The sequence below is a fragment of the Melanerpes formicivorus genome, unplaced genomic scaffold, assembly GCF_026170545.1.
Source record: "Melanerpes formicivorus ecotype bairdi unplaced genomic scaffold, bMelFor1.0.p_v2 SCAF_2, whole genome shotgun sequence".
In the NCBI taxonomy this organism is placed as follows: domain Eukaryota; kingdom Metazoa; phylum Chordata; class Aves; order Piciformes; family Picidae; genus Melanerpes; species Melanerpes formicivorus.
In genome coordinates, this window is record NW_027142354.1 from 36,844,581 (window position 1) to 36,868,338 (window position 23,758).

A 23,758-nucleotide genomic window follows, 5' to 3' on the forward strand; every position below is an offset into this window, starting at 1 on the left:
TTGAAAAATGTTGGAAAAACAAAGTACAGAAGTCAGGTGTCTTATTGGGTCAGGCTGTCTCTCACCAACCCCACTGATGTATGAGCAATGGATAGTGATGCAGAATCTAAATGTCCATGCAGTGGAAACAAAGAAATAGCCAAAGGACACTAGAGGAGCTAGAGATCATGTGCTGAGGAAAAAAACCCTGTTGTGTAAATAAGTGAAAACTAGCATGTGATAATGGAGCATTCCAGTTAGGAAAACCAAGTCTGGAAGGTAATAGTTGCAGATGGTTCTGAGTCATGCATGGTCACATGAGCTCAGTTTGTTTTAATTAAGTGCTCGTAAGCTACAGTTAAAGGCTTTAAAACCTTTATGTTGTGATTTTTGCAAGTAAAATATTTTGTATGTAACAGGTAGAAAGGAGGTGATTCCTCACAAAATAATTTCTATTTAAAACTATTGATTATCCATTCTGTTCAGCAACAGCTGAAAAGTGCAAAGCAACCAATATGAAGAAATAAGGAAGGAAACAGTGAAGGTAATAGCTGTTAATTGGAAGGTGATAGGTGAAACATTAGTTTATGAATACTGTTTCATTACAGGAAAAAAATGTGCCTTTGACAGTTGCTAAATGGCCAGTAATGAAAATGGTTAAATTGCAGTCCTTTTGTTCATATGTTAGAATATACAATTTTAAGATTGAGATCAATATTAGCTCTTAATTAAAAATTATTTGGGAAGAAACTGTTTGGTTTCTGGACTATGTTGTTGGTCCTCAATATGGGATTTTTTTTTTGTCTGAGTGTTTTCATTTCTACCAAGATAGGGAATCACAGGGTTAGGTGGATGAGTAATGCAATTTGATATAGTAATTCTTTTGCTCTCAAACAGAAAGGAATAATCCTGTAAATGTGTTTTAGGGAATAACATTATTATAATAATAGTAAACCAGCTTGGAAGAGACCTTCAAGATCATCATGTCCAACCCATCAACCAATCCAACCCACCCAAACAACTAAACCATGGCACTAAGCACCCCATCAAGTCTCCTCCTGAACACCTCCAAATGATGGTGACTCCACCACCTCCCTGGGCAGCCCATTCCAATGGGCAATCACTGTCTCTGTATAGAACTTCTTCCTAACATCCAACCTAAACCTCCCCTGGCGCAGCCTGAGACTGTTATATTACCCTTGGGCTCTTTCGATCCTCCTTTAAAAGCCTGTGTAACCAAGAAAGCAGAAAAAGCAGTCTAGTTTGTGTTACAAATGATTTAAATATTAGTATTTCCTCTTCAATGGTAATGTAACTGAAATGTTGTATTTATTTTTTTTTTCTAAATTTAAATGAATTCCTAATGTACTTTGACAAAGCAGTGACCTCTGAGTTTCCTGGATTTTTTCTCTTACGCTGATGTATTTGAAAACAAGCAAAAGGGGAGGGTCTAAGTACTGATGTGCTTTCTGAGGTTTAAGCTCTGGCCTGCAGCTCAAACTTCAGTTGTACTGGAAGACAAGAACATCAGCGAGATGTTCTAGAAAGGGAATGAAGGATATTGGAAAAACAATTTATAGTTGTGAGAATGGTGGCAGAACAGAGTCCTCACTGTGTATTATTCTTTAAAAAGATACTGTATATTTTTCATAAGTTTAAAAACAACTAAACCCTTTGTGTGAAGGGTTGAAAGCTTTAGGAGAAACATTTTAGCAAGTGTTCCTAAAAGAACTTTGTGCGAGTTTGAAGGCAGATCCTTCCTTGCTTCCCACTGGGGCAGAAAAGCAAGACTCTCACAAACGGATTTCAGAAGTGATGGAAAGTTTAAATGGAAAGGCAGTGAGTGGTTTACAGAAGCTACAAGCACAGTGACAAAAGAGATCCCAAAGCATACCCACAAACCTCCCAGCACTCCCCTTCTCCCTACCTGAGGGTACACCCTAAACCCCCAGGGCTCTTCCCCCTCTCCACTGTTAGGCTAATTTCAGCTGTCCAGATCTGAGATTGCCCTTCCCCCTTCTCCTCTTGGCATTAGACCTAGCCAGGCCTAAGAGGCCTTGAGATAACTCCCCTTCCATTGCCAGATAGGGAGCATCTCCCATGCTAGTAGGGAGGAAAGAAAGAGGAAATGTAAGACCTTGTAGATGGATTTATAGGGAGCAGGATACTACGGGTGTGAAATACACAGCTTCCTGTGTCCACCCACTGGGCTGGACACCTGGGGCTCAAAGGTGTATCTTGTGTGGTAGCAGCAGAAGGCACCCAGCCTAAACTACCACAAACTTACATTCCATAATTGGAGAAAAGTGGTATTTAGGATAAATATGCTGAAATACTGAGAAAATAACAACTTTTTTTTTTTTTTTTTGGCTTCTTTCAAATCTTGCACATGAATGAAGAGGATGCATTGAAATAGATAATAGAAAAAAAGTGCCTATAGGGGAGTTTTTTGCTCATTGCAAAATTAGATTGTAGTGTTCACTGCCACAAAATAAGGCCTCTTCAGTTTTGAATGATTATTTCATATGTGCCTATTGAGATACTTAAAATTGGGTCATCTGTTGCTGAATTCTGTCAGAAATACATTTCTGGAGTTGTAATTTTTCATTGATAGCTGCAATTATTACTTTTTTATAAAAGTTACTACAGTTTAGGAAAATGCTGATAAATTAAGGAGATCTTGTAGTGCAGTTATTTTGAAACAGAACTGTGACAATTCTCACTCAATTAGTTTTATTTGAAGTATTTTTTGCAAACCTGTGTTTATCCAACTATGGAACTGATCATTGAGGGATGCTTTCAGTGCAAACTAAAGCAAGCCTCAAAAGGAAAATATAACTCATTTTAAAAAGCTGCACCAATTTTACACAGTGCAGGCTTCTGATTGTTCACCTACTGTGAAGCACTTCTCATGCAGTATAAATTATCAAAGGCATTTAATATTTTGAAAACAGTGTTTAAATTCTCCTGAATGTGGTGGCTGTGTCAGTGGCACTTTCCAGTGTTGTAACACTTACCAATGGAGAAGGCAAGTTTAAGAGACTGCAGAGTGATTACTGTCATGTTTTCATATACTTCACTAGCTGGCAGAACCTTTTGTAGGATACACATACACCATCCATCACTTTTTGTCTAGAAATGAGTAACTGGTATGTAGTATTCCCTGTAGTAAAGGTAATAGGCAATGTTTTCACTGCTATTTTTATCTGACCATGGAACTGCCCTCTCTTATCTGTGGTTAACTGCAGCTTGAAAGACTTTTCCTTCAGAAATCCATGTAAGTGTCAACTTCAGCAAAAAGAGTTTTTCTTCTTGTTAAAGAAGGTGTGCATAGATGGTGAATGCACTGCTTGATCTATGTTTTCTTTTAACACTGAATCATTGCCATATTTTTCCTGACAGCAACAGCTGGGATGAGCATGTCTTTGAACTGGTTCTACCAAAAGCCTGTATGGTTGGACATGTGGACTTCAAGTTTGTTTTAAATGCAAACATCACAAACATTCCCCAGATTCAAGTGACTTTACTGAAAAATAAAGCTCCAGGCTTAGGGAAAGTCAATGGTAAGAAAGAGCTTAACGTGTCTTGTATTTATTTTCTCAAACACATTATATTTTGTGATGTGTATTTGAAGAATTTCTTAGGATTGTGTAAATATTTCTATTTTCCATTTTATTCTGATTTCAGGGTCTCTTTTCACTTAGAGTTTGAATGTAAATTAGAGAAACAAACTGGGTAAACAGGTTTAAATTCCTGAATTTTATACAAATAAAAGGGCATATCTCAAAGAGGTTGAACCTTATTCTGTACTGCTTGAATCCAACAGTCACTAACAAAAAGCTATTGTCAATCATACATCTTCCTAGAGATCGACTGCTGAGACAAAAGGTGCTGTGATTTTTAAAAAGTTATACAGGTTTTCATATAACTTCTCCCTCTGTAACATCCCCCAGTATTTAATAAGAAAAAAGGGTGCTGGAGCTGCCCTGTAAAGAAATTGGGGGTTATCTGAGAAAAAAGTGTTCTAGTAAATAGTCTTGGACAAAAGCATATTCTATTGGGATACAAGATGGTCTAAGAGCTTTAACAGAAGTTCTAGCTGTGACTGCAGGACAACAGTCAATGAGTGTCCTTGTAAGTTTTCTTTGTTTCATGTTTGAAGTAAAACCTTAATTTTATCATGTAACATTTTTTTTCTATCAAAGCAGAAAATAGGACAGATAGTTCATGCTGCTCTGTTTTGTTTTCAGCACAAGTTCTAGAACTAGTCCATTTGCAGATCTAGATGTCAGAATTTTTCTGAAAATTTATTTCCTTTAATGTTTCAGTTTTAAATATTTCTGACCAAACAGTTCTATGAGTTGGGAACTCTTTGAAAGCATTTTATTTGGATGTGAAACAGATTGCCAGAGCTCTTTGTAGATTCTTTACAGCGTACTGGTCTTAAGACATGATAGAGTGCTTCCAGAAAGTGACATTTCACTTCCTTACATGCAGTGTAGTGGAATTTGCTTTTTTTTCTGTTATGGATCTGGTGGAGAAAGAATGAAATGGAGGGCCAGGGTATGCACATACAGTTTGGAAAGGGCTGAGGGATGTTGAGAGTGCCTGCAAGGGCAATCTTGGCAAGGTCTGCTGATGCGTTTTAAAGTGCAATCCTAATAAGAAAAACATGCCTTTGTATATTTGTAGTTCTTATATTAGGCAGAAAGTAGATACATTTGATATGAGAACTACTGCTTTTGTTTTCTCTGGTCCTTAAGCTTATGAAATCTTGGCAATGTTTTTATTTCCAGAAGCAGCAGTAGACAGACAGATAACATTTCCATTGTCTCCAGCTCATAATATTGAAGTGGACAGAAATGGAAAACCAGGACTGGTTGAATTCAGTGAGGAAATGCAGTATATGGATGTAGAGGAACCACAATGTAAGTTGTAGTTATGTTGTTATACTTTGTTTAAAATATGAGCTTGTTCTTCATCGTGTCTTTCAGTGATACCCTGGAATTTATCAGGTGTTCAAAACAGACTAATTTCTCAACCCTCTTCAACATTGCTTCTCCCAATAGTCTGTTTACTCTGTGATTTGAAAGTTTAACATAAAAACACCAAAAAACCCCAAAATTTAAAAGTTAAGTAGATTGACATAGTATCTACCTTAAGCTCTTGCCCTGTTCCGGCAGTATTTTACTTGGTTTCCTTCTTTAATTAGTTTTAATAGAATTTTTCTTTGCATGCTTGGCTTCTGTGGAGACTGCTGCTGTAAACTAAGAATAATAATGAACAGGAAGTAAAGAATTCCCAGCTTGTCATGGTGATTTTCAGCCACATGAGACTTGCTGCACTTTTTCTGTAACATTTTCTGTTAACCAGTACTCTTCTGTAAAATATGTTGAGAGTCTCTGAAAGGCAGACAGGCTGGATCTGAGTGAGAACTACTACAGAATAAAAATTCATAGATGGCATGAATCAATTCTAGATCTGTGATTCTTTCTTGTGCCTTTCAACAGTTTTATTTCCCACCTTCCTTCCTTTCATGTGATCAGGCTTATCTAGAGCATGACTTCAAATGTCCCTTCCAAACCCAACCACTCTGTTTCATCAACCCCAAGAAAGATGTGGTAAAGGTTGAGGAATCAAAGGGGTGATGAAAGTGCTGGAAGGAGGTGTTTCATGCTGAGAAGGAAGCAGCTGAAGTGTGTATGATAATTTTAGTATACCACAAGAGAAACAATATAGGGGTGTTTGTGTTGTGGGTTTGTTTTGTGTGGTTATTGGTTTTTTAATTGATTTTTGTGTGGTTGGATTTTGTTTGTGTTTTGTTGTTTGGGTTTTTGTTTGTTTGAATGCCTGGGTTTATTTGGGTTTGTTCTGATTTAGTTTTGTTCTTGTTGTGGGTTATGGCATTTTGTTGTTGTTTGTTTGTTGTGTGGTGGGGTTTTTGTTTGTTTGTTTTTGTTTTTTTTAAGTTTGTCCTGCTTCAGCAAAGACCCAGTGAAAGATGGGGATCAAAATACATTGGTTCATAATTTAATCAGTTGTGTGTTTTGCTGCTCTGATGAGCCAGTCAGTGTGCATCTTATCCAAATAATGTAACTGGAAATGCTTTGAAAACTGTAATTTACTGTTACTGATTTTACAGGAAAATGGCTAAAAGGGAACCTCAAATAATTGTTAGTTTTTTGATGTAGCTTGTATGCCTTTAGTGATCAGAATTTCATGTGTATTTTTAACCCATGCAAATGAATAGATTTTGTGGCGTAGCAGTGAGTAATTCACATCCATGACATTCATGTTTTTCAAGGTCTTAGATTGTGTCCATTTCTGGAGGAACACAAGGAAGATATACTTTGTGGTCCAGTATGGCTGGCTACTGGGCTTGATCTATCAGGACATGCTGGAATGTTGACACTAACAAGTCCAAAGCTTGTTAAAGGTAAACCGGTCTGTTACGGTACTACACTAAATGGTATGACTAAAACACTTCTCAAACTTCTGGAGTCAGACTTTGATTTGTGTTTATTTTCACATTGGTGAATTTTGGTGCACAATATAACTCACAATATTGAGTTAATAACTCACAATAGTGAGTTAGCTTTCTAAACTGCTGCTAAAGTACTCTGATTAATACAGTTGAGCTGTGCTTGTACACTATTACCTCTGAAGATGAAATTTGTTCACAACTTGTCCTAGTAAACTATGGAAATTCTTCCTCCCCACCCCCTTCTGTTTTCCTTCCACTTCTAGGCATGGCTGGTGGCAAGTACCGCTCATTTTTAATTCATGTTAAAGCAGTGAATGACAGAGGAACAGAAGAAATCTGCAATGGTGGCATTAGACCAGTTGTTAGAATACCATCTCTAAAACCTCAGGCTAATAAGGGCCATTCCCTTGCTTCATTGTTGGCAAAAGTTGCAGCTGGCAAGGTAAGGAATAGCTGAGAACAACATCTGTATTAACATTGTAGAATTAGTATGAATTATGTAGTATGAAAACAAAACAGCTGTTAGGAGAGCTAATATCCATTAGAAGTGACTTTTTCAAGAGTTGACATTGTGACTGACTCCTTCAAAAATTGGAGTTCAGCATTTCTTAAGTTTTCTTATGTGCACATTTAATTGAAAGGTCTGTTCTGCCACTTTCCCATTCTGAGTACTTGGTTTTGAAACTTCTGATTTTCTGACTGTTTTCAGTAGCCGATAACCTCATCTTCTTATGAAGATTTTCGTGTGTGTGTATGTTTTACTCTTGATTGTTGTAGTTTTATGATTGGATGATATGATGCATATCTTGCGGATGTGGTTGGAATAGTTAAAACATAACAAATTGCAGAATATTGCTAAATATGATGTTCTGTATCAAAGCAATTATTTAGTAAAAGCAGTGTGTTTCAGTACAGAGCTCAAACTGAGCAAGAGATTTTTCTGAGCTGTATGCATTTCACTGAACAAGGTGTGCAAATTAAGTGGTCAAAACCAATGTGATTTGTGAATTATTTTTCCCCCCCACACCAAAAATCAGGAAAAGCCATCAAGCAAAATTGAAACCACTAGTTCTTCAAGAAAATCAGATAATCTGAGAGGCTGTGATTTACTTCAAGAAGTCTCTGTGACAATTCGAAGATTTAAAAAAACTTCAATTTCAAAGGAAAGGTCAGTAGATGTCTTTCAATTCTGAATATTAGCTGTAGTTACACTTCTCACAAAATACTTAGCTTTCAGAATAGCTCAGGTCAGACCAGTGTTTCAAGTTGTCATTTTATACGTGTCTTTTATATGGAAAATTCTATAAATTTGATGTTTAAGGGCACTGTACTGTGCAAGTTGTAGCAGAATAACACCATGTGTGAAATTGTATGCTGAGTTGCACTTCACTCAAGTTGAGCAAATTATAACTTTTCCTGATCAATTAGATATACTAGCTGGACAGTTTTGTTGTGGTTTTTTTTTAAAGGAAGCATCTTGCCTTTCCATTTGTCCATGTTGCCATGTTTCTTACAGTAGATATAGGTAGATATACATACATACATATTTAGAATCATAGAATTGTTAGGGTTGGAAAGGACCTCAAGGATCATCTAGTTCCAACCCCCCTGCCATGGGCAGGGGCACCTCACACTAGAGCAGGATGCTCACAGCTGCATCCAACCTGGCCTTAAAATCCTCCAGGGATGAGGCTTCCACCACCTCCTTGGGCAACCTGTTCCAGTGCCCCACCAACTTCATGGTGAAGAACTTTTTCCTGACATCCAATCTGAATCTACTCATTTCTAGTTTTGCTCCATTTCCCCTAGTCCTATCACTACCTGACACCCTAAAAAGTCCCTCCAGCAGATGTCAAGGGGTTTGAAATCCCCTACAAGGACCAGGGCCAGTGAACATGAAGCCACTCCTGTTTGCCTCTGGAGTGCCTCATCTGCTTGGTTCTGCTGGTCAGGTGGCCTGTAGCAGACCCCTACAGTAACCCCTGTCTTCCCCTTAATCTTCAGCCATATGATCCTTCCCCAGGTGGAGCTCCACTGATTCCAGCTGGTCACTGCTATACAGAGCAATACCTCCTCCCCTCCTATCCTGCCTGTCCTTCCTAAAGAGCTTGTACCCATCTATCCCTACATTCCAGTTGTGGGAATAATCTCACCAAGTTTCAGTAATAGCCACTATGTCATAGCATCCTAGCAGCACAGTGGCCCTTAATTCATCCTGTTTGTAGCCCAAGCTGCGTGCATTTGCATAGAGGCACTTCAGCTGGGCTGGCCATGTCACGCGCTTAGGTGAATCCCCCTTGACTCCCTCAGAGTGTCCCAGTGCTTCATACTGGCTTGCCCCGGGGCAACAAGTTGAGAAAGCTTGCTAGCACTCCATCCCTCTGCCTCTGGTGAGCTGCCCCGATGTTTGTCACAGGCAAGCATGAGATTAACAGCCCATTCCCCTTCAAATCTAGTTTGAAGCCCTATCAATGAGCCCTGTCAGCTTCTGCCCTAGAATCTTTTCCCTGCTCTGGGACAGGTGCATCCCACTGGTTGCTTGCAGCTCTGGTGCCCTGTAAACTGAGCTGTGATCATAAAATCCAAATCCCTGTTGATGACACCAGTCTTGGAGCCATGAATTGGCCATTTGGCTCTTCCTAAATGTTCTCTGATCACAGAAACACACAGACTCACCAAGGTTGGAAGAGACCTCAAAGATCACCAAGTCCAACTTGTTACCACAGATCCATTGCCGATGTCAGAGGAATGGAGGAGAACACAACTTGAGCTCCTGATCCTTTTAGCAGTTGCCCCATTTGTATTTGCCTCGTCTGTATTTGTCAAAAAAGTTTAGAATCAAGTTTAAGAAATTATTCCCTAAACTTGTTAAATTCTATATGGATTGATACCACAGATGAGTAATACTTAATTTGTGTTACCGATTGCCACTCCACAATCATGGCACTAACTGTAATGGGCTTGAAGGACTCAAAGAGGCTGCAAAGAGGTATGTGCAAATGATGAAAGTTTGTTTAGAATTAGAAGTCATTAGACAAGTTATTAAAAAAAATAAATCCTTGAAGGTTACTAAATGAACAGTAACCTAAGAAGTTCTGTGAGCATAAAATAAGACTGGGAATGCACACATAGAAAATGTGGCATGTGCTCGTGTGCTAGTTTTCCTCGCATCTAGGCATCTCTCTGTTGCTGCTCCCAAGGCAGGATACAAAGCTAGAGGGACGCTTTAATGGGAGAGTGGCCAGAATTGGTAATTCTGTTGCTTTTTCCCTTTCCCGTCCTCCTTAGAGTTCAACGGTGTGCCATGCTACAGTTTTCAGAGTTCCACGAAAAGCTGCTCACCACTCTTTGCAAGAAGACAGATGATGGTCTGACTACAGAACATGCTCAGAGTCTTGTACTGGACACGCTTTGTTGGCTAGCTGGAGTGTATTCAAATGGACCTGGCAGGTAAGAGGAAAATTGTGTTTAAATCAGTATGGCTATTATTCACTGTCAGCTGAGATTTTTTATTTATTTATTTTTAATATTGTGTGGTTTTCTGAAATATGCAACTTCTTTTCACAGCTCAAAGGAAGGAAATGACAGCTTGCTTTCCAAAACACGTAAATGTGTCTCTGATATAATACGTGTTTGCTTCTTTGAAGCTGGCCGGAGCATAGCTCATAAATGTGCAAGGTTTCTTGCACTGTGCATCAGGTCAGTGCTAATTACATATTTGTTTCTATATATTTATATTTTATATATTGGGGGGGGGAGATTTACATGCAGTCTGAATTGTGTTTGATGGTAGGCTGAACATGAGCCTGCACTGTGCCAAGAGGGCCAATGGCATCCTGGCCTGTATCAGGAACAGTGTGGCCAGTAGGAGCAGGGAGGTCATTGTGCCCCTGTACTCAGCACTGGTTAGGCCATACCTTGAGTCCTGTGTCCAGTTCTGGGCCCCTCAGTTTAGGAAGGATGTTGACTTGCTGGAACATGTCCAGAGAAGGGCAACAAAGCTGGGGAGGGGTTTGGAGCATAAGCCCTATGAGGAGAGGATGAGGGAGCTGGGGTTGCTTAGCCTGGAGAAGAGGAGGCTCAGGGTAGACCTTTTATTGCTCTCTACAACTACCTGAAAGGAGGTTGTAAACAGGCGGGGGCTGGTCTCTTCTCCCAGGCAACCAGCACCAGAACAAGAGGACACAGTCTCAAGCTGCACCAGGGGAGGTTTAGGCTGGAGGTTAGGAAGAAATTCTATACAGAGAGAGTGACTGGCCATTGGAATGGGCTGCCCCGGGCGGTGGTGGAGTCACCATCACTGGAGGTGTTTAGGAAGAGACTTGATAGGGTGTTTGGTTGCATGGTTTAGTTGATTAGGTGGTGTTGGATGACAGGTTGGATGTGATGATCTTGAAGGTCTCTTCCAACCTAGTGTGGTTGATTCTATTCTATTCATATATGTTGTTGGGCATTAAATTTAAAAAGCAACAAGATCTGGAAGATGTGTTGAGGAAAAATGCATCAGGGTATGTCTACAAAGAACAATGTTTTCAGTGTCATCTTCTGGAGAAGATTTCATGTTCCATCTTTCTTAAATAATAAAAGTTTCTTTGTATTTCTTTGTAGCAATGGCAGGTGTGATCCCAGTCAGCAGGGGTTTGGATCAGTTCTTCTAAAAGCTTTGCTTGACAATATGCCTCTTTTGCCTGCTGCTGCAACAGGTGGTATGTATATAATGTTTGTGTCATAAAAATATGCAGTACATTTGTTGTTTGGCATGACTTTCTTGTGAAATAATAATTAGGTATTTGTTCAGTCTGCCCAAACTGCTTCTTGGGCTGGTCTGGTAAGGTGGTATCCGAGTATGAAGTATCCATTTATAGATGATGAAATCTTAAGCAAATTAGCTGGCTTAAAACAGTGCTAAAGCACTGAGAGCTGAAGGAAGTTTTGAAAGAATTTTCCAAGGTGTTAAGTAACCACAGATTGTTGAAATGAGTGAGATTTGGGATTGTCTGTCATTTCTGCTAATTAGGGGATTCATTCTAGGGAGCGTGGCTATCAAAATTATGTCCATGTAGCAGTCCACTTCTGTTACTTCTGCATCAAAAGGAGATTGTAAATTAGATTCCATTCTCATCTACATTGTGAAGTAATGCCATTTTAGCACCCTGTTGAAGCCTTTGAAGTTTCTGTTAGAATGAGAAAACTACTCATGTTTGGGGTGGCAGGGCCTGTTTTGTCTTTTTCAGAGTAGAATTTTGTTGAATTGTGTCTAGCTTGACATCACCAAGGGGTCTCACAGGAAAATTAGTTTGAAGTCCGAAATGCTTGTTGTGTTACCACCCAGGTTAGAAACATTCAACTTGCTGCTGTTGAGGGTATGGAATGCACAGGGAGCGAAGGGCGAGGGATCTGAGGTATGTATTTCTACACAGAACTGCTGCTCCATGCTCCCAGACTGATCTGCAAGGAAACAGCCTCCAGCAAGTACAGAATGTAGAGACAGCAGCCAAAATTAGATGATAGGAGTGGAATCTAGAGTGAGGCTTGGCTCTGCAGGGACTGGTACCTCTAGCTTAGCAGCTAGGTGTATCAAGAGTATTTTGATTGTTGCAGCAGCAGCGGGCAGAAGCAATGAAAGAAGTAGTTGCTTCAATTCCAGATTAGCTGGTGAGAAACTAATGATTACAAAATTATTTTAATTGAAGCTTCTCAAAAAAAAAAAGGAAAAGGGAGAATGCTTCCTAGTCTGTATTCAGTAATGATTAGATACTTCATTTTATCACTTCCATTGATTATGGTTCAAAATAGGCTTTCTGAGTGGAAAATTCACATCATCTTTTCTCTTTTTTTTTCCAAACACAGGGTCTGTGTACTGGTATTTTGTCTTGCTGAATTATGTAAAGGACGAAGATCTGGCAGGATGTAGTACAGCTTGTGCATCACTGCTGACTGCTGTGTCCCGACAATTGCAGGATCGCCTAACGCCTATGGAAGCATTACTACAAACAAGGTACTAAGAAGTGTGTTTGCAAACTTAAGCAAATATACAAACTGTCTAATGCCATCCTCTGGCATTCTGAAAAAGGTTTGTTGTTTAAAAAAATAAAAAAGTGTTCTGCTGTATCTGTTTGGGCAACAATTAATTTGATACAACGCTGGGAAGTAGTTGGATTTGAGCAGAGCTAAAGATTAATTTAATTGCTTTCTTGTAATTTACAGTGCACTTGAAATCAGCAAATGTGTGCCTAATGTCTATACAATCCTAAAGCTGGTATTTAAGATTCTTGGTGCAAGGATTTTGAGTGTGGGAGGGAATCAGATGTCCCGAGCAGACTCAGGTCTGCGTAATGCTACACAAAATTGTAATGTCTCTGTAAGATGACCATACATTTAGTGTACTGCTGTTGAAGGCCAATTTCTTAGTGTAGAGACCTAGAGTCATTTACTGGGAATTGTGAATTGTGTATCAATATCATTCAAACTGATGTCACATCTCTTATGTCATAAACTGATTGGCCATTTAACTTTGGGTTTATGTGGTACCTAAAAGAAATCGCAGATGGTTCAGTTTTTATAGCCATTTCCAAAGTCATGTTACAGTGATAGTAACATGTTGCCATTAGACATCTCTTCCAGCTATGATTTGTGGGTTAAGAGTTTTCCTTCATGTCAAGAAAGATCAATGTAGTGGAGGGTTGAAAGAGGTTAGCTCAGAATCTTAAGGTCAAATTGAAAATTTAGTAAGCCAACTTTGCAGGGGAAGGGCAGGGGGAGGGGTTGGGATTGTCAGAGGGGGATTGTTTTGCTTGTTTTGTCATTTGAATGAAAGTGTGTGATCTCCTAAGTCCTGATGAAGAAATATGTGGCCTTTCAATTTAATTTTATTTGAAATCTTTCTGTTTGAATAGTGCTTTTTTGTCTTATTCCATTTGCAGATATGGATTATATAGTTCACCTTTTGATCCAGTTCTGTTTGATTTGGAAATAAGTGGCTCTTCTTGTAAAAATGTATATAACAGCAGCATTGGAGTACAGTCAGATGAAATTGATTTGTCTGATGTTCTATCAGGTACATATGTTTAGTCTGTTGTGGAATAATGGCTAATTCTCTCAGTTATACTCTTTTTTTTCCTTTACCGAAGATGCAGTTTTATACTTTCCATCTGTTTTATAGCTGTGCATGATGATGTACAAGATACTCTTACTCTTTTGCTTTGTGAAATCTCTTACATTTCATTTAGCCCTTACGGCAAGAAAAAAAAAAAAAGCCTCTTTGGGAAATCTGTGCTCTTCTTATCCTGTAGATCTATGAAAAGGCTAGAGATTAAATAAAGAGGCTGTTATCATTCTCTGGTTCACAGTCTTCTAGGATGCATCTGTCACAGCTTTCTTGAGATAATGTTATTCATTTAGACTACCAACCATCTCATAGGCAAAGAAACCTAAATGCATTATTCTGAAATTGGGAAGCTGTCTTATTGCAGTCTTCTACTTAAATGTTACAGATATAATGTGATTATTTTTGTTTGGGTTTTTTTTCCTGTTTCAGGTACGTTAAAATACATTAAAAGCATATTTGTGTCTATCACTCAGATTAGTTCAGAAGTAAATCTTTAGACCATGGAATATCCTAAGTGTGAGACTGGTTTTACTTGTCAGGAAATTCTTGTCATATTCTTCAGTCACAGTGACTCGTTCACTTTTCTTGCATATTCTTGTCCATCTCCTTCCCATCCCTTCCTCCCTCCACACAACACTAGGAATTTGTTATATGTTGAGTAATAGTCTAGATTTTATACTGACTTGGTGTGTGATCTTAGTTGGTGTGTTTCTTTCTTTTCCTCTGCAGTAACATTGATGTCTATATATTCGCAATCTAATTTTCTCACAGTGTAAAGCATCCACTATAAAATCTATTTCTGGAATTGAGAAGGTTACACTATACTTCTGCAGTCACATCTGGTAGTTTCACTTAGGATGCTCTGTTAATAACAGACTTAGCAGCATTATCCATTTAAAAATACACTTTCATTTGTATTGTGGATGTGATAGTGTTTGGGTAGCTGTTCTTCAACATGTATTATGTTTATCTGTTCCTTCCAAGTCTCCAGGACTTGAAATGTAGCTATCAAGAAAACATTAGCTGATTGTGCAGATGTATGTTTTTCTTTCAGGAAATGGGAAAATAAGTAGCTGTGCAGCAGCTGAAGGAAGTTTTACTTCACTTACTGGACTTCTGGAAGTTGAACCTCTGCACTTTACCTGTGTTTCTACAAGTGATGGAACTAGAATAGAAAGGGACGATGCAAGTACGTTTACTGGTATATACAACTTTTCTTTTTCTACTTAACATAGTTCCACAGTATGATATTTTTAATTGGGCATAATGAGCACTGTTTGAAAAACAGATTGTCTGTAGTTTAAGTGTTGAAATGCATGGTGGGGTAGCTTGAGTTTTGTTTTTTAAGTAGTTGCTATATAGGAAGTTAAACTTCTTAGAGCTTAGCAAACTGGATTCCAGATTTATTAATTTTAATGAATTTGTTTCTGTTGGAGTGTATAACATACAAGCTTGCGTCTTTACCTTGCAGCCTTATGTGGCAAAAGGATTCCAGGATATGAGGTGCCTCTTCCCTAATGAAAATGTTGCATGTGTAATGAGTGAGCATAGTCTGTAAATCATATACTTTGTAATTCAAGGTGATGTTACTTTGTATCAAGACCTGGATAAAAGGAGATACTTCTGTTGTTTATACCTTGCCCTTTAATTTAATTCCTTACTAATTGCTAAGGCATATTTTATATCTTTTCTACATACATGTTTGTTCTGTTTGTTTGTTTCATGCCAGTGAGTACCTTTGGGGTTACCCCAGCAGTTGGTGGCCTCTCTTCTGGAACAGTTGGGGAAGCCTCAACAGCACTGAGTTCAGCAGCCCAGGTAGCTTTGCAGTCTCTCTCTCATGCAATGGCCTCAGCCGAGCAACAACTCCAGGTGCTGCAAGAGAAACAGCAGCAGCTTTTGAAGCTTCAGCAACAGGTTGGAGGCTATTTAGCTATTTTTTCGTGCTGTCTTTAGACTTCAAAAGCTGAGAGAGTAGTTGCAGGGCTAGTTGCCTTTTTTGTTTTCAAAATCAAGTCTTATTATGTATAAGTTTATCAGTCTGGACTTGAGAATAGCCCACAAAATGAAAAGCACGATTGCCGACACACGGAAGTAGCAGACATAAAACCATTGCCAGTGTGAAGCTTAGCTGTATTGACCCTACTTTGCTGTTCAGTTGAACGGTTGTGGGGTGGTTTTATTATTCCATTACTTAATTCCTCATGTTCCTCATCAACTGAGGTCAAATTGAATAGAGTTTAAATTTTTAGCTTAGAGTTGAATGCCTAAGTGCCTGTGTTGAAGGTAGCTGGGAGTTACTAAATCTAGTTCTATAATGAAAGCTGTTCTTGTAGTTCAATACTACTACTATGTTCACAAAGCAGTATTATCTGCTGCATACACTGCTTTCATTTTCCCCACAGAAAGCTAAGCTGGAAGCAAAACTGCATCAGACAACAGCAGCAGCAGCGGCAGCAGCATCAGCAGTTGGTCCTGTTCACAACTCTGTGCCTTCTAATCCAGTAGCAGCCCCAGGGTTCTTCATTCATCCTTCGGATGTCATTCCACCCACACCCAAAACAACTCCTCTCTTCATGACTCCACCTTTGACTCCACCTAATGAGGCAGTTTCTGCTGTTATTAATGCAGAGCTTGCTCAGCTTTTCCCTGGTTCAGTCATTGATCCCCCAACAGTTCACCTTGCAGCACATAACAAGAACACAAGCAAATCTAGAACGGTAATTATATATGTGTGTTTTTTCTTATAGAAAGAAGATTATAGAATTCATTGGGTTGGAGGGGACCTTTAAAAGTCATCTGTTCAAATCCCCTTGCAATAACAGGAACATCTTCAGCTAGATCAGGCTGCTCAGAGTCCCGTGAAGCCTGATCTTGAATGTCTCTAGGGATGGGGCCTGCACCACCTCCCTGCGCAATGTGTTCCAGTGTTCCACCGCTCTCATAGTGAAAAAAACTCCTTCCTGATATCCAGCCTAAATCTACTCTTCCCAAGTTTAAAACCATTGCTTCTCAACCTACACACTTTTGTGAACAGTCCCTCCCCAGCTTTCTTGCAGGCCCCTTCACATAGTGGAAGGTCACTATTAGGTCTCCATGGAGCCTTCTTCTCCAGGCTGAGCAACCCCAGCTGTCTTAGCCTGTCTTTTTAGAAGAGGTGCTCCAAGCCTCTGATTTATTTTTAAGATGCTGTAAGCCTTAGCAAGATCTATTTTGTACTTGAGTGCTAGTAAATATTTATTTGTATTAGATATGAAAATACCACCACTAAATTTAGATCATATCTCCCAGAATGTTAGGGGCTGGAAGGGACCTTGAAAGATCATCTAGTCCACCCCCTTGCCAGAGCAGGATCACCTATACCAGATAACACAGGAATGCATCTAGATGTGTTTTGAGTATCTCCAGAGAGGGAGACTCCACAACTCCTCTGGGCAGCCTGTTCCAATGTTCAATCACAGTGAAAAAGTTTTTTCTCATGTTTCCATGTAACTTCCTGTGCCTCAATTTCCACCCACTGCCCCTTGTTTTGTCATGGGGCATCACTGAGAAGAACCTGACTCATGTGAAAAGTAAGACTTATGAAAGAGTGATGGAGTTAGAGCATCTCAAATGGTTTCTTTTAATTTGAGCTAGCTTAATTTGAGTTTAGTAGTTAATATATTTTTATGGTTCGTGCACAAATCCAAATGTAGTGTTTCAAAATTCTGTGTCTTTAAATCGTAAGAGGTTTTCTTAGTCTTTTCCAAAGAACATATTACTGTAAATGTGTAGATGTTAACAACTATATTTTACTGATTGACCTTTTTTTTTTTTTTTTTTTTCCCCCTCTCTCCTGCTCCCCCCCCCTCCCAAATCCCTCTTCTCCTCAGAATCCACTTGGATCCGGTCTTGCTCTTGCAATATCTCATGCTTCACATTTTCTTCAACCTCCACCTCATCAGTCAATTATTATAGAGCGAATGCACTCAGGTAAAAGCAGAATTCCTGATAATAATTTTTACATATTTTGTAATATGTGGATTGTTTTACAGGATCTTAAGTAAGTTGCTGAGCTACAGTCTTGCTTGTCTTTCTAAAGAAAAGATATTACTCACTTGGCATTTCTGTTGTATCTGAAAGTTTAAGATTCAGCATTCAGTGATGTTTATCAAGTTGAAAAATCCTGCTGGGGGATGGGTGAATATGTTGTGTCTCTGGACAGAGCACCTGTTCTGAAGTAGTGCATAAAAAGCATAACAAGCTTAAGCCAAAATTTTCCTTCTCAAAGGGTAAAAGCTATAGTGAGAGATTCTGACATTGTGCAGCTATTTTTAATCTCAAATACATGCCTTTGGAACACTATATATAAAAACAAAGATTTTGTTGTTTGAGAAGTATCTCTCTCTGCTGATTAGCATATGCTGACGTTTTAGGCAATCCTGTCTTTTTCCCCAGGAGCAAGAAGATTTGTGACCTTAGATTTTGGAAGACCTATATTGCTGACGGATGTCTTGATCCCCACCTGTGGAGATTTGGCTTCTTTGTCTATTGACATCTGGACTTTAGGAGAAGAAGTGGATGGAAGGCGACTGGTAGTGGCTACTGACATTAGCACACATTCACTTATTTTACATGACTTGTTGCCTCCCCCAGTTTGCAGGTTTATGAAGGTAAAAGGAGATAGACTTCATACTCTTATCTTTTAAATTAGTGATCTGTGTTAGCATGTGATCTTAGTTTCCCTATGTTCTTTTCAGGCCAAACCTTAGCTGGCTATACATTTTAATGAATTTTTGACAGTGTTTATTTCTGCTTGTTTTGGTACAATTGTTACAGTATAGTTGTGTTCTCTTTCAGATCACTGTTATTGGTCGATACGGTAGCACAAATGCTAGAGCAAAAATCCCATTAGGATTTTATTATGGCCATACCTATATCTTACCTTTTGAAAATGAGCTGAAACTAATGCATGATCCCCTCAGAGGAGAAGGTGAAGCTGCAAATCAGCCAGAAATTGACCAACATTTGGCAATGATGATTGCATTACAAGAAGACATACAATGCAGGTTAGATTTAAAAGAGGTGTACTTACTAGTTTTGTTAAACTTGAAATACTGGGTTATCATAATTTTCTAGGGTTTTTTTATTATTTTCATGTATATTTTTCTTGTTCTTTCTGTAGTAGTCTTCAGACAAAAGAAAAGTGTGCCTTTGTTACAGAGTTAGTGCAGTGAATATCTTTATAGCAGTAACAAAGACTATGCTGTGGCTCTTTCTCCTCTTCCCCCCCCCCCCCCCCCCATTTCCCCCAATATCTGTTTTAAAAGTGCATTCAGAATGGACCAGTGGTGGTCTTCTGGCAGTGTGACTGTCAAATGTATTGCCATTTGCTAACGTCTATTGAATTGTGTGTTGGAATGTTTTCTTTTAGGTACAATTTGGCCTGTCATCGGTTAGAAATCCTTCTGCAGAGCATTGACCTGCCACCACTCAACAGTGCTAACAATGCCCAGTACTTCTTACGAAAGCCAGACAAGGCAGTAGAAGAAGATAGCAGAGTATTTTCTGCTTACCAGGACTGCATTCAGTTGCAGCTTCAACTCAACTTGGCTCACCATGCTGTTCAGAGGCTCAAAGTAGCTTTAGGTGCAAGCAGGAAAACACTCAAGCAGCATTCTGATCCAAAAGAGTTGATTCAGATGTCATCCACAGAACAGTTACGCACTATTATTAGATACTTACTGGATACATTGCTTAGTTTACTACATTCCTCCAATGGTTAGTATTTTTGCCATTAAAATAGTCTGTCTTGTAATTTCTTGTACCAGTTTGTGCTTAAGTATAACCAAATCTTGGTTTTGTTTTGTGTATATCCCATGGGAATATTTTCATTGATATGACACTGATTTGGTTTTGACAAATGGCCTGGCCTTTATGGGTTGTCTGCAAATAGGTTGCATTTCGTCCTATGTTCCTTCTACCTTGTGCCAATTAGTCTAATCATCATAGCTTTTAAAACTTACTTATGTTTTCAAGGCATTATCTCCTTAAACATAGTTGCCTTTTCTCTTTTCTTAAAAGGGCACTCTGTTCCCGTGGTTCTGCAAAGTACTTTTCACGCTCAAGCTTGTGAAGAATTATTTAAACACCTATGTATCAGTGGAACCCCAAAGATACGATTGCATACTGGCCTTCTGCTTGTTCAGCTCTGTGGAGGCGAGAGGTGGTGGGGTCAGTTCCTCTCAAACGTACTGCAGGAATTATACAATTCAGAGCAACTTCTCATATTCCCACAAGACAGGTAAGTAGTAAGTCTGTGTTGATACCTGTGTGTCACTTAAGTAATACCATTGTTCATAACTTAACAATGGAATTGACAAAATACAACTGAAGAATACTGGTCCATCTATTCAGTTGATTTAAGGACAATCCAACAAAAGCACCGCAAATTACAAATGTCTGTTTGCAGTTCCTGCACATATTTGGTGCATGCACAACTATAAATTGCTGGATTCTCTTACTGGGAGATCTTCACATACCTAACAGGATTGATCCTTACTGTCAAAAATTGCCTTCTCATTTATCAAGTTTAAACACACCCTCATCATACTCCTGCCCTTCTGATGCTTTTGGAAGTAGGATTGAGACTAGAAGCCACACTATTAGCATTTAATACGAAAGATAAGAGCAAATAAATGTAGAGTTCAGTATTGAATATTAGATATGTTTATTATTGTATATAATGGATTGAACGCTTCGATATTCTAAACATTAGCATTTTATTGTAATCAAACATACTTACTGTTCTTTGGCTTTCTGCCTTCTTTGGCAGCAATGGATAGCAATGTTTATTTTTTCACTACTTCAAAAAATGAATTAGTTCCAATCATATAAGAATACATAGAATTAATTGTCTATTCCTGCTAGTCAGTATGTCATATATATTAAGAAATAAAGTGAATGAGATCTTCTTTCAGGTGTTAGATGTTGCCTGCCTTTTGAGGGGGAAAACATAAAATGTTCACCCTGAAGGTTTGCGCCATCCTTAGAAGGTGAAGTCAGTTCACGTGCTAGGCCGCAGTAGCAATTTCCTTGTGCCTCAGATTGAAGCCTAGGGGAATACTGTTCTGTAAGAGTTTTCAGGTTATTACTGGATCGGAAAAATAAATAAATCTTAAATATATAATTTTTATTTTTAGGGTCTTCATGTTGCTTTCTTGCATTGGCCAAAGATCGCTTAGCAACAGCGGCGTTTTAGAAAGCTTACTTAATCTCCTGGATAACCTGCTGTCACCACTGCAACCTCATTTACCTGTGCACAGAAGAACTGAAGGTAGCCTTCTGATTTGGGAAAATATATTTTCGTATTCATTACAAGATAGAAAATTGAGAGACTAGCTCACAATTTTTGGTGTATTAAATGAAGAAATTGCTTGGTTACTTTATTTCCAAAACACAGCTGCTTTTTAAAATGTGCCAAAACTTGTATTCTTTAGGTACTAAAAGAGTTTCCTCTACTCCCCCCCACCCCCCAATTAAACCTGAGCAAAATCCATTTGATTGCTTTTAATTCATCTAGGAAGCTTTAAAGTTTTAACAGAGTGGGGGGGAACATCCAATGTGTAGACATCTTTAGTGACTTCAGTGTATTTTGGAAGGAAGTGCCTCTTTTTGCTCAGGAGATCCTTTCTAAGGTTCAAGCTTTTGAAGTGAAATGTGGTTACAAAGGCAGGTTTATTAGGTATATTTGCATGGTTTCACCAAACCACATGGTGGGGTTTTTTGTAATCACAAGGAACATTTTTTTTTTTTAACCTAAGAAGTACTGAAACTATATTCCCCTAACTTGATTTTCTTTTGAGTGTTTTCTTGACAATCTTAAATTTGAAGAAAAAGCTTGCCTTTGAAAACATCAAACTCTAGGCTACTTATTTGTAATGTACATGTAGCAGAGCATTGTAGAAGTTCTCAGCATTGTGAAGTTGATAAATGCCAGCTGAGACTGTCCTTGCTTTTTACCTTGTCTCCTGATGTAATCAAGCCTACAGCTGGTGTCAGAAGCTGCCCTATTGCTTCCCATTGGTCTACCATGTACTTTCTCTGTCGTGGCCATATCCTGCTGTAGTCTCTAACTAGTTTGAGGCAAACCGAAGCTTACATCTCCTCTACCTCTGTTTGCACTCTCCCCACAGCTGCCAATTCCTTTCATAGCTCTTGCCTTACTAGTTGTCCTCACGGAGGACTTTAGGAAGCAGAAGTAACTGATACTTCAGAACTTTATTTGCTGGTCTTCCAGCTTCCTTCCTCCTGGACAGTACAGGTGAGTACTAGGGCAGTATGTGTGGTGGAAGCATCAGATACAGCAGAAGAAATTCCTGTTTGAGAACTATCACACATAACTAAGGGTCAAAGGGGTGAAAACTTACTGGGGAAGGTCAGAAAACAAAGGACAATCAGAACAACAGGTGAGTGTTTTGGGCAGAAAGAAGTTGTAAACTTTGAGGTAAAGGGAAAATAAAAGGAATAAGCTGAACGCACTTGCCAGGAGAGAGCAAAGCTGAAATTCTTCATTTAAGAGATAAAAGAACTTCACTTATTTATCAGATGTATGAGGAGGTGTATACTTGTATGCTTCACTCTGCAGCAGACTGTTTTGTTGTTTTTTTTCCATTCTGTCAACCAAAAAGATGGGTAGAGGTCACCAGTGCTACACATACTTATTCTTGCAATGTAGTCTGCAGTTCCTGTTTAGGTTCCGTTATGGAGAGACCTCCTTGTCCTTTGCCTGCTTAGCTGTGGGCTGCTTTCTGCTAGTGTGGACAGGAAAGTGGAGTTAACAGTCAGGGCCTGCATCCTATTCTTTGGGTTACCAGCAGCTACATACTACCTTGGGCAGATCTGTGCCTTGGACAAGTCTGTGCTTTAGTTTTCTTGTTTCATCTGTAATTAATAATAAGTTGAGTGAGTTAAAGGCTTTTTTAAGGTCGGTGCATAAAAAGTGTAGTGTAGTTAAATTTGGCTCAGCGCATTGCATAGATAAGTAAGTGTGCCTGTAGTCTTCAGTACTAAGGATTTTGCTGTATTGATATTATGAAAAAGAATGCCATTTCATAATGACTATCTTTAAGTGACCGTTAATTGTAGGTTTCTGCTCATTATCAAGCATTTCTGAGTTCACTTTGGAATAGTTTATTTAGATTCATTCATGCACACAGATTTTTCTTTCATGATGTTTAACATGTGGTTTCTTTTCCCTCCTACCTATACAAAAATCTGCATTTAATGTGTAAGACTCAAATAGGTAATAGCCAGTCTTTAGTGTCACCTGCATGATTTATCCAGTCTGAACTCAGTCTTGGCTTTCCTGCATCCTATTCAAATGGCTATGTGAAAATGCACTAACAATGAAGGTATTTTGTTGGAACACCTAATGATGGACGTATTTCGCACTGTTGAATTTGAGACATCTAATTTCTGTGCTTAAATTCAAGCATATGTCATTTCTGCCTTTGATATTTAGGAAATACAGACATTTTTTACCTATTTTTAAAAATTGCTGCTTAATTTTTAGCTGCGAAAGTAAAGATTAAGCTTTTGACTTCTGACTTCACCAGACTGAAAGAACTGTGACGTTTTCTCTTGCACCTGAGTTCTATACCGAATGTTTAGGGTGTTTTCTTCATTTATGAGTGCTTACATTTTTGTCCATATTTTTCAACAAAACAAACAAAAACAACAACAACAAAAGAAATGGAATCTTTGTGGCCTAGTGAAACATGTACTATCTAATGCTGTTTGTCTTCAAAACTAGTTTGTTCTGGCTTCAAAACTTTATTAAGATGCTTAAATATATTTATTTTGAAGGAGTTTTAGATATCCCCATGATCAGCTGGGTTGTAATGCTGGTGTCCAGACTACTGGATTATGTAGCTACTGTTGAAGATGAAGCAGCCACAGCCAAGAAACCTCTGAATGGGAAAGAGAGGGAACGATTTTTGACAGGTGTGTTAACAGTTACTAATAAAACTTGCTTCTCTGGGTATTGGTTTAGGAGCTGTTCAGATGTTTAAAATATATTTTCAATTCACTTGAAAAATTAGATTTTAAAGCAGATGTGATCGTGTTATTTGCACTGCTATCTGCTTCCTTCAGTCAACTTTCTCTTTAGAAATACAACACTTTTTCAGTTTAAGTGAAAAATACAG

At 38.7% G+C, this 23,758-nt stretch overlaps 1 protein-coding gene across 6 annotated transcripts in view; it reads left to right on the forward strand.

Annotated features, from left to right (window-relative positions):
* Positions 1–23,758, forward strand: part of BIRC6 (baculoviral IAP repeat containing 6) — a 177,499-nt gene that overhangs the window by 49,036 nt on the left and 104,705 nt on the right. For 4 of the 6 annotated variants that reach the window (XM_068156495.1, XM_068156529.1, XM_068156539.1 and 1 more), the window contains exons 13-32: positions 3,382–3,542; positions 4,776–4,907; positions 6,284–6,415; positions 6,727–6,905; positions 7,501–7,631; positions 9,752–9,913; positions 10,031–10,162; positions 11,072–11,169; positions 12,314–12,461; positions 13,387–13,520; positions 14,626–14,772; positions 15,301–15,488; positions 15,977–16,291; positions 17,444–17,543; positions 18,009–18,223; positions 18,411–18,619; positions 18,985–19,331; positions 19,635–19,854; positions 20,753–20,886; positions 23,418–23,555. In XM_068156495.1, coding sequence (XP_068012596.1) covers positions 3,382–3,542; positions 4,776–4,907; positions 6,284–6,415; positions 6,727–6,905; positions 7,501–7,631; positions 9,752–9,913; positions 10,031–10,162; positions 11,072–11,169; positions 12,314–12,461; positions 13,387–13,520; positions 14,626–14,772; positions 15,301–15,488; positions 15,977–16,291; positions 17,444–17,543; positions 18,009–18,223; positions 18,411–18,619; positions 18,985–19,331; positions 19,635–19,854; positions 20,753–20,886; positions 23,418–23,555 — 3,422 coding nt within the window. The remainder of the gene's footprint in view (positions 1–3,381; positions 3,543–4,775; positions 4,908–6,283; positions 6,416–6,726; positions 6,906–7,500; positions 7,632–9,751; positions 9,914–10,030; positions 10,163–11,071; positions 11,170–12,313; positions 12,462–13,386; positions 13,521–14,625; positions 14,773–15,300; positions 15,489–15,976; positions 16,292–17,443; positions 17,544–18,008; positions 18,224–18,410; positions 18,620–18,984; positions 19,332–19,634; positions 19,855–20,752; positions 20,887–23,417; positions 23,556–23,758) is intronic. The other 2 variants (XM_068156504.1, XM_068156522.1) reach the window with 1 other exon arrangement.